This window comes from Mixophyes fleayi, chromosome 7, assembly GCF_038048845.1.
Source record: "Mixophyes fleayi isolate aMixFle1 chromosome 7, aMixFle1.hap1, whole genome shotgun sequence".
Classification (NCBI taxonomy): domain Eukaryota; kingdom Metazoa; phylum Chordata; class Amphibia; order Anura; family Limnodynastidae; genus Mixophyes; species Mixophyes fleayi.
In genome coordinates this window covers 110,185,835-110,202,240 of record NC_134408.1, presented here as the reverse complement: position 1 = coordinate 110,202,240, position 16,406 = coordinate 110,185,835, and the positions used below count along the sequence as shown (strand labels likewise).

The window sequence follows — 16,406 nt, the reverse complement described above, 5'->3', positions numbered from 1 at the left end:
TATATATATATATATATATATATATATACATATATATATATATATATATATATATATATATATATATATATATATGCTCCTGATGAAGTCTTGAGTGTTGCAAGACGAAACGCGTTGAGCTGTATCCAGTGTGTTTTCGAATACCTCATGTGAGTGCTTTTATTACATTTTATTAAATTTTTATATGCATACCAAAATATCTTCCCTTTTTTTCAATCTTATGCATTTTCGCCATCTGGATGAGGTTGTGACTGTGAAGTCATTGGTGTTGCACACGTTTTAATATCCTTCAGAAGTGGGACATTTCATGATATCTGGTACGCAGATTTTGATGTTTCTTTTTGCACTCATATGGGTATCCTATAATTAGTAATCTGGGACACCAATCCCAGACACCCCATAGGATTGTGGGGAATTTGGTGATATTGCCCTTACTAAGAATATTACAGTGTTATACTATGTCCGCTTTTTCCGCATTGTTGTACTGATCGGTGGAGATCTGGAGGACTACAAGCACAGCAAAGACTACTCCACTATCTCCTAAAGACCCATCGCTGTCTACCTCACGGTACGCATGCTATTGCTCAATTCCACGTTGTATATTTGATATTACACTCAGAGGCGCCCTGCTTGTTCTTCTGTTACAGTATATATATATATATATATATATATATATATATATATATATATATATATATATATATTTATATATATACACATATACATAAACACATATACACACACACACAGACGTGTGTGTTTAGTGTGATGCATTTTCTTAAAAACAAATCCTTAAAATGCATTCAACATTGCCGCTCTCACCAGGTGTCAGTGACATCTAGCATCACTCACCTATCCCATGACAGTAGAAAGGTTTTTTACGGCCATATGGATTGAAAGCAAAAATAAAATAACCTCACTTATATGTCTGGGGAATAGATATATCTATACTGCACATTTGTTTAACTTGCACAAGTTATTGTAATTCCACTGACATAGCTGTACTCGACTTATAAACTAACTTTATATTGTAGTAGTAAAGCTCACTTACCAATGAGGAGTTGGGAAGACCGAAGAAATTTGTGGCAAATTATGGATTAGGCACTCTAGCACTTATTTTTCACTTAAGTGTAAAAATGAGAATATTATTGTGGGATAAGATTATTTAAATGAAATAAACAGAGGTATGTCAGTCTGTAAGGGAACAGACAATGGCTCTATGGTGATGTAGATTATATAGACTAAAATAGATGTTGTATTTAATTGTGGTGTTCTCCACATTCTCAGTAAATGTAGTAATGTCACTTCAAACAGAAAATCTGTACAGACAAATCTTCTGATTTATTGAATTTGTAATTTCAGTGGGCTATCTCACTCCTATGGGGAACATAGAGTATGCCACATTCAGCCAGTGAAAGTAGAGTAATCCACTGAAAAATCAGCTGATCTTTTTTGGGAGATCTGTTCAAATGTTTGGAGAGACTGATCTCTGTTCTTCATGGTGTTCATATGAAATCACTCCCTAATGTTTTTTTTCTGATTCTGAGCTCTCTACCGATTGTCTAACTGTCTTTTTTGATATACCGTATTTCCCCATCTATAAGACGCACCTTTTTCCCAATTTTGGGTCCAAAACCTGGGTGGGTCTTATACAGGGGTAACGATACAGGGGTAGCGTTACAGGGGCAGCGGAGGGGGGTGACAGGCAGCGTGTCAGCGCGATCCAGCAGGCGGGGACAGGCAGCGGGGATGCAGAAGGCAGAGTGTCAGTGCGATCCAGTAGGCGGGGACAGGCAGCGTGTCAGCGGGGATGCAGAAGGCAGAGTGTCAGCGGGGATCCAGCAGGCGGGGACAGGCAGCGTGTCAGCGGGGATGCAGAAGGCAGAGTGTCAGCGGGGATCCAGCAGGCGGGGACAGGCAGCGTGTCAGCGGGGATGCAGAAGGCAGAGTGTCAGCGGGGATCCAGCAGGCGGGGACAGGCAGCGTGTCAGCGGGGATGCAGAAGGCAGAGTGTCAGCGGGGATCCAGCAGGCGGGGACAGGCAGCGTGTCAGCGGGGATGCAGAAGGCAGAGTGTCAGCGGGGATCCAGCAGGCGGGGACAGGCAGCGTGTCAGCGGGGATGCAGAAGGCAGAGTGTCAGCGGGGATCCAGCAGGCGGGGACAGGCAGCGTGTCAGCGGGGATGCAGAAGGCAGAGTGTCAGCGGGGATCCAGCAGGCGGGGACAGGCAGCGTGTCAGCGGGGATGCAGAAGGCAGAGTGTCAGCGGGGATCCAGCAGGCAAGGACAGGCAGAGAGTGTCAGCGGGGATCCAGGAGGAGGGGGACAGAGGCACAGTGGCAGCGATTGCAGGGAGAGTGTGCTGCCCGGCTGCTCTGATCACTATCAGAGCAGCCGGCCATTACACTCTCCTGCCTTTTTTGACAGCTACCGTAATATTTTTTTTTCCAAATTTCGGGGCCAAAAGTAAGGTGCGTCTTATACATGGGAGCGCCTTATACATGGGGAAATACGGTAGCAAGAAACTTGCATGTGATATTTAGTGTATTTCAAAATTGCAATATATACCTAGCAATATTTCATAAAAAGAAATAACTACATCACTCAACACACAATACACAAAGAATAACACTATATCCAATTCATTATCTCCCATAAATCAAGATAGAACATCTATGCCTTTGCATTACCCTGACATTTACATTTAATATGCAGTAAGTGGTCTGCATCATATCACAGCCCAGCAATGGAACACGGACTGTGAATGAAGGTTTAAATGTCTGCTTTCATTGTACAGAACAGATGTATGGAAGATGGTCATAAAATGTTCAGTATGGGACAAGCATAACTTTACATTATTGAAATATGCAGCAAAGCCATTTCCACAACCAAAGAGAAACCTGCTGTGTTGATTTGAAAATAAACATATTTATATTAAAGGTTCGGGAAACTTGGCTGCCTGCTGTGCAGAATTAATTCATGCCAGTAATTATATATTCACCAACCCCTTCCTCATCGCCTACAATAATAGATGCAGGCGCCAGTTTGTTCTTTACTTGCTAAAAATGTCTCATCATTTCTAAAACACATGCTTTCATACCAACAGAATATGCTAGATTAAAAATAACAGTCCTCTGTTTTGTCTGCTGGGCAGAGCGTCTCTTCTCCAGTTACTGCGTATCATGGACAGATAATCTGCTGTCATTTTGTAATTCCGCTGTGGCGAGGGAGATCAGTAGTTTAGTTACATGAAGTCTGTGTTTGGTTCAACTTTTGATTTTGACACAAACATTACTTTATTCTGTGTGTCTCAGCCACCAATATACAAGTAGTAAACACTCTCTGATAAGTGTTAACAGAGAGTAAATAATATAGCGATGTTCAGCACATGTAACACACAGTAGAGAAATGTATTAATTCTGAAGACCATCAATCTAAAATCAATATTACGATGATTGTCATTCGGCAACATACCATTATTAAAGTAAACACAAATAGCACTTTTATAGTCTATATTGCTGTTTATACCGGATGTATGGAAGGAAATCAGAAACTAGCACAAGAAGCAATATTTGATGATATGTATTTCCCATACTTGCTAACACTCCCGGAATGTCTGGGAGACTCCCGTATCTTGGGAGAGTCTCCTGGACTCCTGGGAGAGTATGAAAATGTCCAGAATTCCGCCCACTTACTAGTGAAGTGGGCAGAATTTTGTCCAAAATGCCGCGATTCTCCGTGATTCGCGGCATTTGGCCCCGCCCTCAGTGTAAAATGACTCATTTGCGTCATTATGTCACAGGGCGTCCCCGCCCCCCTCGTGCCCACCTCCCCCGGCAGGCTCCCGGAAGACAGCTCCATCAAGTTGGTAAGTATGGTATTTCCACATGTATCAAGTGGTAAAGCAGGGATGAACTTTATTTCCTGCTGCAAACCAGTACCCAACACTATATTTACCATTCTACAGGTGTCAGACATATACATAAACTAGGCATAACATAAGTAAATTACATTTTTAGTGGAACCTTAATAACACAAAGGCAAGCAGAGATGTCCTTTAAAATATATGTTTTTCTGTGGGTCCTGTACACCCTAAGACACAGCAGTGCTATAGCTATAGTTAATTTAGAACAAGTGCAACCCTCAAACCCTTAGCCCTACACAATTGTACTTGCCTATGAGGCTTATAAAGATATGGTCCATGTAACCGCTACCAAATGATAATAAGATCATTTTCAAAATATTGTTATTAATTTTTCTGCCTTGTTCTGGTGGATAAATAAGCATAACTGAACTTGTTTCTAACCTATCAACTTGTGTGATGGAGTTCAGTCCACATGTCTCAAGGGAGTTGGAAAAGCTAGTAATCTCTGCTCTCACACAACATGACTGCTGCTAATGTACCTTTTTGTAACAATGTTGCTGCAGAGAATCTGATCGATTAAAAAAATAACTGTAGCAAACACTCAAAAACAAGTATTAGGTGGAGATCACGCTGTTAAATAAAACATTGGTTTTATTATTTATCCACCCAAACAGTTGGATTCATGAAGACTCAAATGGCTTCTACTCTGCTGTCCAGTAAACTATTCCTGATTGAAACGGCCCAAGTTGTCATCCACAAAAGTTTAAAGCAGGTGAGTAGGATGTGTATACTGGAGAGTAGCCTCTTGGGTATGGCAGATATGGCAACCAGTCTATCACAAATAACTGAAACATCGGAACTATTTTAAACATAGTATGTTTCAATCTAAATCCAGCTTTTAAATTTTGGATAGAATTATCCTATAATTTAGGTTTTTCAGCCATACAATCACAAACATGAATAACAATGTTGCCAATGCTCTTAATATTTTTGTGTGGCAATACTAGACACTTACCTTCATGTTAAAGGTGGCATAATTGCATGAGTGGAGGTGTCCATAGAATGTCTGAGCACACGCCCCCTGAAAATACACAAGACATTTAATCAACATTTATTATGTAGTAAAAAACCAGCAGTTCAAGGACATATTACTATTATTATTTTCTGCTTGTTATATTCTTGTAGAAGATCGTGTTAGAGGTATAAGAGAGCAGACAATTCCTGTGCAGGTTTATATAATAGTGAGATTGAATATGTTCTTAGCCTTTTATAGTGTACTGTGGGTTTATACCGCCTAATCATATTTGTGGCAGATTTATTTATAGATAGCTTCTACTGACATTGTTACCAGGATGGCGTTTTACTTGTCAACCAACAAATTTAATGTTGTTTATGTGGCACAGTAGTGGGGGTCCTGGTATGCAGAAATCTGCATGCTCTAAGTAGGAAGCCTTGCATAAAAAGTAGGTGTTAGATATACACTGCTACGAGTATCTAATCATTATCATCATCACTTATTTATATAGCGCCACTAATTCCGTAGTGTTGTACAGAGAACTCACCCACATCTAATGAACAGTTAGGTATAGGATTGGGGTTATATTTGCAAAATAGACATATGGGGGAATTCAATTTCCAGTGTTGTTCCGCACCCAATTACCATTACTACATTAATTTTATTGCAGATTTTAGCTCGCGGCTCACAGAGCTGCAAGGAAAAATCAGTGTTGATATTACCGTAGTTATGGTAATAACGAGCACTCTTACCGTAGTAATGGTAATAGTGCGCAGCATGCTTTGTCCTTTAGAACAACGCAGGGATTTGAGCTTCCCCCACAGAATAAAGATATATTCATATTCAAAACAGACACTATGCCCAGGAATTTTTAAGGACTGAAGTTGTTTTTGGTTTGTAAACTGCCACATGTCAGATGCAGTTTTCAGACCAACACCCGGCCAGTTTTTATCAACCCGACATGTAGAAGGTGAAATCTGAAACGGTATCGGATCTGTATCAGTGTGCAAACCTCTAAACTGCATGCTTTCTTAATCCTATTGTAAACTATTCTGACTGGAACTGGTTTTCAGTTTTTAATTTTCACTATTCAGTGGTGATTTGCCATGCTGTTTGGAAAACCATCACTTGATACTGGGACTGATGTGACAGGTGTGATATCCCATAAATTCCCAGCACATTGATAGGCTGTAGGGCTGCCACCTTCTACAACAGGGGTAGGCAACCTTTATCTATCAGTGTGCCAGCTAAAATCTAGTCAAGCACAGGTGTGCCAGCTGTATACACACATTTATATATATACATATACACATACACACACACACACACACACAATACTGTGCAAAAGTTTACAAATGTTTATTTGTTGGTCCCGTTACTATCAATACTATAATATTAGCATAATGAAATAAGACATTAATAGATATATATATACACCTTATCATAATATTAATAGTAATGGGACCAACAAATAAACATTCAAATTATGCCACAGTATTGTCCTCAATTTATATTATGCCATATAGTTGTGCCCACAATTCATATCATGCCTCATAGTTATACCCCCAATTCATATATCACATATTTGTGCCTCCAATTCATTTTATGCCACATAGTAGAGACCCCAGTTCATATTATGCCACGTAGTCGTGCCCCCAAATCATATTATACCACAGTAATGCCCCAAGTTCATATCATTGCACATAGTTGTGCCCCCAATTCAAACTACGCCACATAGTTTTGCCCCCAGTTCATATTATGCCACAGTAATGCCCCCAATTCCTTTTATGCCACAGTAATGCCCTGATTCCTTTTATGCCACAGTAATGCCCCCAGTTCATTTTATGCAACACCAAAGTGCCCCCAATTCCCATTATCCACACATAAGTGCCCCACTTCACATTATGCCACAGTAATACCCCCAATGAATATTAGACCACACATAAATGCCCCCATTGAATTTTATGCCTCACAAAATGCCTCCAAATAATTTTAAGCCACACATAAATGTCCCCTTTGAATGTTATGCCTCACAAAGTACCTCCAAATAATTTTAAGCCAGGCGTGATCCGTTCCGCAATGGTGCTTGGGAGGAACTGCGCAGTTCACTGTCCACGAGATGATCTGAACTGCTGCGCATGCGCAGCAGTTCACTGTCGGAGAGCAGAGCTGAACTGCTGTGCATGTGAGAAGAGCTGAACTGCAGTTCAGTGTCGGTGAGAGGATTAAATGACCGCTGGATGGACGGTGTGCCAGTATGCAGGGGGCTGCGTGCCACCGGGGGTTGCTAACCCCTGTTCTACAGCATGCCTGAGTGCTGACCTGCTAGCCAAATGTTATGAAGCCAAGTGTTCTTACTGACCGCACTAGCTTCTATTCTGTTATAGCCATCATTGCAACCGTTGGGTCGGTTATAAGAATCAGGAAGCCAAAAGGTTTCAATGACAAACTGCAGCAGTTTTCAGACATAAGAAATCATGATATGGTGGAAGCATTATTCACTGCAAGTTAAAACTCCAGCACGTGTTAAAGTCAATGCACTTAAAGAGCAATGTAACAAAGTATAGCAATTATTCTACTAGTATGCTTAGATTTGGTTGTATTTTATGTAGTTGGTCAGTAGTATAATATAGGATGTCCTTATGACTGAAGTGAAGTGTGTGTCTGCATCTGCATTTTTCATATTCTATGGTAAGAAAAGCAACTTCAAAGCCAATATCATGTCTGATATCATGCTACCTTGTTAGACACTTGCTTAGTATTAGTAGTCATATTAGAGATAAAAATACTTATTGTTATAAGCTAAGTACTGAATTTCTTCAGTGGGCATCTGATATATGTATGCCTCTGAATCATGTGACACAGTTCTTCCTCTGCACAAATATCTCAGCTACTGAGATGAGCGTTCCCCTGTCTTTGATACCACTAGCTTTCTGTATGCTAATTTTGCACTTGAAGATAACTAAAACATTTATTATTGTTTGAAGTTCATGTCCCCAAACATGTTGATAGTACAACCAGCAATAGACCCCAATTCGAATTTCTTGTTCGGAATTTGCTCCTTACATTTGCTGTTCACATTCATAGTTCACCATAAAATAATTAAAGTTTAATATTTGATTTTAAATAATACCAACTCCGAACACTACTGTGAAATATATAAATTTAATCAAACATATTCAAGCCAGTTTGTACATGTGCGAACAAGGATAAACAGGCCTGTTTGACTTTATAAAATTTGGCTAAATTTTGTATCTATAATTCTAGAAAGTTTCTTTATACTTTACATTTTTAACATGTTATTTATATCAAGCTCACATAATTTTAAGCTTTGTTGTTTAGAAACGTTATAAGCTTGGAAATGTATAGAGTGTACTATTTACAAATCTCGGCAGGACTTCTGGGAAATTTCCTTTCAAAATTCCACAAGAGACCACATCAAATATAAGTAACCAGCATAATTCTTGAATACATATTTTATGAACAGAGGTAAATAAAAAAAAAGGCATTTCCTTTCCTTTCTGATATTGCACTTTCAAGATAAAAGGAATTCTCTCTCTGTAGTGGAGGTACTTAGAATTCCTATCTTTAACAATGTAATAATCATTTCACCATAGGCAAGGTTTAAGAAGAGGGAAGAGGAGCCATGCATTTTCTCTATGGTAAATCCCAGTTTATTTCTGGCAGGCATGGTGTCAAATCTTAAAAACAGACATGACTCAGGAAGATAAGAGATATATCATGTTTGATGATGGTAAACCAAAGGACAGCTAAATAGAAGCACATTCTAGAAAGCATAGTAAGTAACATTGTTGAACTGGAAAAATAGAAAATAAAAACCAGAGGCATTGGTTTATTTAAGGAAATATTATAATGAATTTTGGTGTATTAGGGAATTGCTAGTTAAAGTGATCAGGTATAATTAGCTTTGCCTCAATTATAATTTAGAAATGGTACGGTATTTTAATGTAGGGTTCAATTGTGTTTTAATTTTTGTGATGAGTACGGTAAATAATGAATGTGAAGAAACAAACCGTGGGCTTTATACAGCGGGTGAAATAAGTATTGAACACATCAACATTTTTCTCAGTAAATATATATTTAATGTGGCTATTGTAATGATATTTACACCAAATGTCAGCAACAACCCTTGCAATCCACACATGCAAAGAAATCAAACCATAGATGTCCATAAGTTTTTTATAATATTGTGAAATGACACAGGGAAAAAGTATTGAATACATGAAGAATGGGAGTTGCAAAAAGGCATGGAAAGCCAAGACACCAGCTGAAATCAGTCAGTAATTAGAAAGTAATCCTGCCAGTCAAGCAAGTACCAGTGGTCATTTAAATAAGGTATCCTATGGTCCAGGTTTAGGGAAGGGAGGAGAGGGATTTTGGCATAAGCCCCTAATCCATAGTAGCCACTCTGATCAAGATTCACATCCCATACAAATTATATTTTGTTACAACTGTATTTAATAATTTTTTGACGACTATTATTATTTCAAAGCTGTATGTTGGGGGCCCAACAATAGTATCTCACCTCATTTACACCGGAAAAAGAGAGGAATATTATGTATAAAAATGTTAGGCTTTACCTTTAGAAAAACGGGAATAAAAAGAACAAACACAAAAAGTATATGGAAAATACATAAAAGAAACCATAAGTTACATTTCACTGAACAAGATGTTTATATGCACATATTTGTCGTAACTGTCTATGTTAAAATATTCCACACCGCAAAGCTTTGTAACTGTCCTATAAATGAACCAATCTAGCTTTTTCGAGGCATATCAACAGAACAGACGATCAGGAAAGTGCTAGAGGTGTTAGATAGATGCCTTTGACAAAAACTCACTTAAAATTACTAATTTGGATAAGTGTTTGCTGTTTGCAGAATTTTTTGGTGAGTAAAACAAGTGTACTTCCATGACAGATGGATGTTTTGTTCCAACGTTATTGGTTCGCATAACGACTAATGGCCCAGTGTGTGGGACAATGATAATTCCACAATATGGCAAGTCTAATTTATATCAATAAATGTGAATATGCAGATAAATAAGGTTCAGCAGACTAGAAGAATTCATTTTTTTAACAGTGATAGAACATAAAAAATAAACTCTGCAAATAGTACACATTAGAAGACAAAAAATATAAAACAATAGCTGGATCTTTCTAACAAGTAGATTTAGCCATGATATAAAAAGTATATTCTACAGTGGCATAGAGCCATGAATCCATCATTGGGGATGAAAACACTCATTTCATATTAAATATACTCAATATGTACCATTAATTAGAATAAACAGAGGTCTAAAAGGACATGCAAATTGTAGATGAGATGTGGAGAAAGTGGAATAATGGGAAGTACTGTAAATAGAAGTGCGTCAGAAAGATGAGTATACCTCATAAAATCAATGTAAGTGCACAGAGTCAGTGGAGCTGTTATTAGTCATTGCAGACCACAAGATTGGTTCCTTCAAGAAGGGAAATTGTTCAATCTATACTTAAAGATGTGAATGATGAAACTAACTTGAAAAAGAACAAATAGGATCATTATTTAATCAAAAAAATTTATAGAAATACTAAAGTTTCAAGTTTCATTTACATAGGTTATATAATTCGTATAAAAACAAGCATCTACCTTTCATTGTTTTGAGGACAAGATTATTTAATGCTTTCTGCCATCTTTTTATCTTTTGAGATTATCAGATTTTTTTTGTATTTTTTCATCTTCATTAATGGGTTATATAATAATAATTACTGGTGTAACACTTGGGAGCTACAGAGCAGGGTCAAACAGCTGGAGGAGAAGACCAGATTTCCAGGGCAGTGCAGGCCAGCACTGAACTACACAAACTACATCTCCAGCAAGCTTTGCATCGGGGGAAGGAAGAGGAGGGTAAACCTGTCCCTAAGATCCCCAGGATAGTGGAAAAAGGAGAAGGAGGTGGAGGAGTAGCATAAACGTGGGCAGAGTGGAGAGGAGAGCATCATGACTGGAGTTGGGATAGCTGGAGAATGCAGTGTGGCTGGACCACCTCTGGAGTATATCCGGGACCAGAGTGTATGAGGATTCCAGACAGTATACAGAGCCCAGAGGGTATACAGATCCCAGAGGGCATCCAGAGCCCATAGTGTACCCAGAGGATAAAGGACATCCAGAGCCCAGAGTATGAGTGTGCCTGCTGATAGATCCCTACTTCAGTCATATGGTTCTGCCTTTAAATCCCACTCCCATGTCTTTTGGGAAATTGCCCTAGCCGGACAGCAACCTCAACACACCAATGGTGCCATAGTTATTGATATCATGATTGAACTACTGGCAATTTGTGCTATGTTCTTGTACTATTTATGTTTGTTTAGCAAGTTAAATGAAGTTGAGTTAGGGGTGAGCAAGTGGGGGATGTGAGTGCTGGTTACATGGTAAGTGCCCTTTATGCACTTGGCCTTCCAATGGGGCCTAGACTCACATCAGTAAGAGATTATTTTTACCTATTCTTAGGTGCGGGTTATCCTGAATATCTCTGTCTGTTATACTGTGATATGTTTATATGCAGAATGTGTTTTTGCCTATTTGACTGTTCTTTTATAAAACCACTTGCAGGCGCACACTACTAATAGCCCTGTTTCATTATCCTATTCATGATATATCCCCTTCAAGCCATCCTGCAGCTGTTCCCATGCACGTTGTGATAATAAATGTGTTTTTCCTATAGTCGGGTGCAGCGGTGGAACTAGCATAGTTGCAGAGGGGGCGGCTGCTGTCAAACCCAGAGGTGAGGACGGCCCAATGCTGTGCTACTGTCCTGAGGCCCACAATTGGCACTGCTTAGAATGTGAATAACTGGGCGCTTGTGGCTCCACTGCACACGCGTCTGCCTGTGCACATGCTCCGAAGAACACAGAGGAAACATCTTCTAATAATACTTGGGGCCACTTCAGAAGAGCAGAGCCCAATTTTTCAGGTGAATGGAGAGGCAAGTGACAGTAACCAGGGGCGCCGAGAAAGGGGGAGAGGGTACTAATTACCGGGGCCCAGGCATGCCAGGGGGCCCGGGCCCGCACTGCAGACAACAAGGTTACCTCCCCCCATTCACCCAGCTGGGAGGCGTTGGCCTAATCGGGAGGGGGCAGGGTTAATTGGAAAAGCCCTCTCAGTGAAAGGTTGTTACTGAACTAATGCAGAAAGGCAGCCAGGCAACAAATCAGACTGCTGCCAGGCTGCCTGCCATTTCAGAGCACGGCAGTGGACCTACCAGCCACTGGAGATGAGGTGAGTACAAGGAACTGGAGGGTGGGGATGCTATAGCCTGGCTTTGAGTATATATGTGGAATTCTGTGTGTATGTATATGGCAGTATGTATGTGTGACATTTTGTATGTGTATATGGCATTATGTATGTGTATGTATATGGCATTGTGCATGTATGTTTATGGCATTGTGCATTGTAGGTATATAGCATTGTGTGCATGTAGGTATATGGCATTGTGCGCGTGTGTATGTATATGGCATTGTGCGCGTGTGTGTGTATGTATATGGCATTGTGTGATGTGTCTGGGGGCTGACGTGATGGGTGATGTGGTAGTGGATGGTGTGATACATGATGTAGCTGAGGGGGTGGCGTGATGGGTCATGTGGCTGAGGGGTGGCGTGATGCATGATGTAGCTGAGGGGTGGCGTGATGTGTCTGGGGGGTCACGTGGTCTGACTGGAGGGTGATGTGATGGGTGATGTGGCATGGGGTGGGGCAGAGATTTCTAAAACAATTGCCAGCAATGTGAGCTGCTTGATGTCTGCGTGTCACATCGCCGGCAATTGGATTTCCACCAATATGTCATGTCTAAAGAATATTTCTCTTGGCGGCCCTGACAGTCACCACATCATCCTGGTAGAGATACCAGATATTCCACATATCCCCACTACAATTACAAGACCAGGCATTGAGAAATCCATTGCAATCTTGGCAGAACTGTCCTATAGGCTAAACATTACATACACCTGGTTTCCTTCACTACCTATCTGCAGCCCATTCCCACTGTTGAAACAGACAGTTAATCTGTCAACATGCATACATATCCAAACACTGTCTGCCAATTATTGGCTACACTAACCCCCCCAGCACTTCCACATCTCACACTGCAAAGGCTCTAATAAATCCTACACAAGAAAAGGACTTTGCAGAGTTTTAACCATGGCCACATCAAATGTTCCTTAAGCTCAAAATAAAAGTTCACCAGCTGTGTTGGTGATATGTCTTGATTCCATATATCCCAGCTTCCTTCCCTGGTTCATCTATCTTACAAACAGCATGTGAAGTGGAATAAACTCTCCAGTGAAGCTGTATTAAGGTGTTCTGAGCCTCTTGTAACGCTATCTGTTAAAAAAGAGAGGCCACTGATGTGCAGTGCTAGGTGAGTGATATGCAACACTCTACAACAGTGGTTCGCAAACTTTTCCCGTTCGCGGCACCCCTTAGAGCCTCCATAATTTTTTCAAGGCACCCCTCCAAAGTAATTACCGAGCAGTCCCATTTTTTAAGTAGTTGGGTCAAAAAAACGTAATAAGTATTTAGGTCAGGACAGAAATACTTATTTAGTTGTATGCAAAAATTATACACATAAATCCAAGAGAAAAGAATATTTGTATATATTTTTTCAATTTTATTTCTGTCAAAGAATAATTTACAGCTAACTCACACTGTGCCCTCCTTCATCTCCACACACTGTCCCCTTCTTCATCTCCACACACTCTGTGCCCTCCTTCATCTCCACACACTCTGTGCCCACTGCATTCACACACACTGTGCCCCCTGCATCCACACACTGTGCCCCCTGCATTAATACACTCTTCCCCTACTCTGCCCCCTCTCACTCTGCCTCCTCTGCCCCCACTCACTCTGCGCCCTCTGCATCCTCACTCACTCTGCGCCCTCTGCATCCTCACTCACTCTGCGCCCTCTGCATCCTCACTCAATCTGCGCCCTCTGCATCCTCACTCACTCTGCGCCCTCTGCATCCTCACTCACTCTGCGCCCTCTGCATCCTCACTCACTCTGCGCCCTCTGCATCCTCACTCACTCTGCGCCCTCTGCATCCTCACTCACTCTGCGCCCTCTGCATCCTCACTCACTCTGCGCCCTCTGCATCCTCACTCACTCTGCGCCCTCTGCATCCTCACTCACTCTGCGCCCTCTGCATCCTCACTCACCCTGTCCCCTCTGCATCCTCACTCTGCCCCCTCCTTCATGCTTTTAACCCTCCATTGCTGTTTCTCATCACCATTCCCCTCTCTTTCTTTACTTACCATAGTTGACCTTCTTTCTTCTATTTCTTCTGTCTTACCAATTCGGCGGTGCCTGGGACTCTGCCGCTTGTCACTGAATGTCGGGCGTGACGTCATAACGCTCGTTATTCAGTGAGAAGCGAGGAGGAAGGAGGATGCTGGGTCCCGGGTGCCGCCGGATTGGTAAGTTTTGTTTCATTTTCTCCTCCTGCCACGGCACCCCTATGACAGTGCCGCGGCACCCCAGGGAGCCGCAACGCACACTTTGCAAACCGCCGCTCTACAACATCTGCACGAAAGAGTCCTATCAGGCCTAAGAAGAATCAAGGTTAGATAGTATGTGCCAGCTCAGCCAGATCAAGTTCAGTGCTCTGTTCTTCACATTCTCAGCAGCCCCTGTTACGGCTAACGGCTATTATCATAAGCATGAATAACTAAGAGTAGAGGTCTTCACAAATGGCAGTCGCCTTTCCCGTACAGCTCATTCACTCACAGGTACTCAGATGCCCCAGGTCTTAAACTCAACGTAGTGTAATCTTATGAATAACACCACAGCGTGCAATAGGAGGCGGTGACAGGAGATAACGATGGTCAAGAACAAGCCAGGGTCTAAGGACAGAAGCAGGCAGCGTGGTAAGGTACAGGCAATGGTCAGGGCTGGCAGCGAACAAGAGTATCCGAGTCACAGGCAAAAAGTCATGGCCACCAGCAAGTAATCAAAGTCCAGGAAAAAAGCCAAGGGTCATATACAGTAATCAATCCAAAAATCAGCACAACAGACATGAGCAGGTAAGCTAACAGGAACTGAATGCTATAAACGGCGGGGAGGCAAAGACCTGCCGGTTAATACATAGAAGGGCCAATCAAAAAACAGGCAACACAGTAGGATAAATCAGCCTCAGAAGACTATTAATTTTAGGATGTTTGCCAATGCGCCCAGCTGTCCCTCATGCTGGGACATGGCGACTTAACAGCAGAGCGTCCCAAAACCGGAAGTGATGTCCCGGTCGTCATAGAGACGGCCGGGATACAGCCAGCCTGTAACAGCTCATAACAACCCCAAGATGGTTTGTTTTCCTCCAGGTCTGCTTTCGCTACCCTTCTTGCCCGATAGCCCACATTCATGCTTCTCCTGTACCCAGACAAAACAAAGCTGGAGCTCTCTGGCATCTGGGTTCCCTTCCAAATAAGAGAAAGTGATAGAGAGTATAGAGCCACGGCTGCAGTGAAAGCTTGCCAATCTGTAGAGTTGTCAGCCAAAGTACATCTAAAATTGAATCAAGGCCATGATGTGCTACAATGCAAAGGACCATGGCAACAGGTAGGCTCTGCAGAAGGAAGAAGGAAGGCAAAAGATAGAAACCACAGAACCAGAGGCGCAAGATGAAGAGAGATAACAGAAGAAAAAACACAGAAAAGAATACATTCTAACCCTAAGCTCTCTTCATAAGTCAAAACAAGGCTCCCCTCACCCTCAAGTTCTACTCAGGAAATGCATGGTGTATATGATCTGCAAATGCCAAGCACATCCATGACAAAAACAAACAATGCTTAAACATTTCAAAATCTTTTAATATGCAAAATAAAGAGAAAACATGTAATTGTTCTGCAAAATCCCAGTAACTAAACTCTGTTTCATTCGTTACAAAGATATGTTGTCTGCAAGCAGTATTCTTCTCAAATATACTTGGGCTTTGGGTTGTTTAGAGAAATATTGATTTGTACTAAAGAAGGATTTGTAAGCAGAATTTACTTGAAAAGATTAATTAGTTACTAGAGAATTTTCCTAATGGCCTAGTGTTTCTCCTTGGCTGAGAATGATTGAGGTTATAGATTTACATACCATACAGTAGAACTGCATTGCCGTACAGAAAGGAGCAATACAATGACATGAGAAAAGCAGGCATAGAATACATATGTGTAATGGATGAATGGTTTCCGCATATTCCCTCTGGATCCTATGAACACCATCTCTTTCTCTACGTTCTACCTTGAATGGTCATTCTGGGTGAATGCATTCTCACCACATTTGATCAAATAATGAAGCTGAATCACTATGTTTTAAATATGATACCCACATACTGCTGTTCCCAGTGCTGACAGATTCTTGAAAAGGGTGGTTTAATAAGGTACTGTAACAATATGAGCTTCTACTGGCATTTAGCTGTTGAGAATGGCTCATTTGGAATAGACCCGTGGGTTACATTTTTAATAATTCTATAAGTGATTAGTAAAGAC

At 41.1% G+C, this 16,406-nt stretch overlaps 1 protein-coding gene across 2 annotated transcripts in view; it reads right to left on the bottom strand.

Annotated features, from left to right (window-relative positions):
• The window catches only part of SPAG16 (sperm associated antigen 16), a 696,430-nt gene that overhangs the window by 278,758 nt on the left and 401,266 nt on the right, over positions 1 to 16,406 (bottom strand). For both annotated transcript variants that reach the window (XM_075180327.1, XM_075180328.1), the window contains exon 14: positions 4,880 to 4,945. In XM_075180327.1, the coding sequence (XP_075036428.1) occupies positions 4,880 to 4,945 (66 nt within the window). The remainder of the gene's footprint in view (positions 1 to 4,879; positions 4,946 to 16,406) is intronic.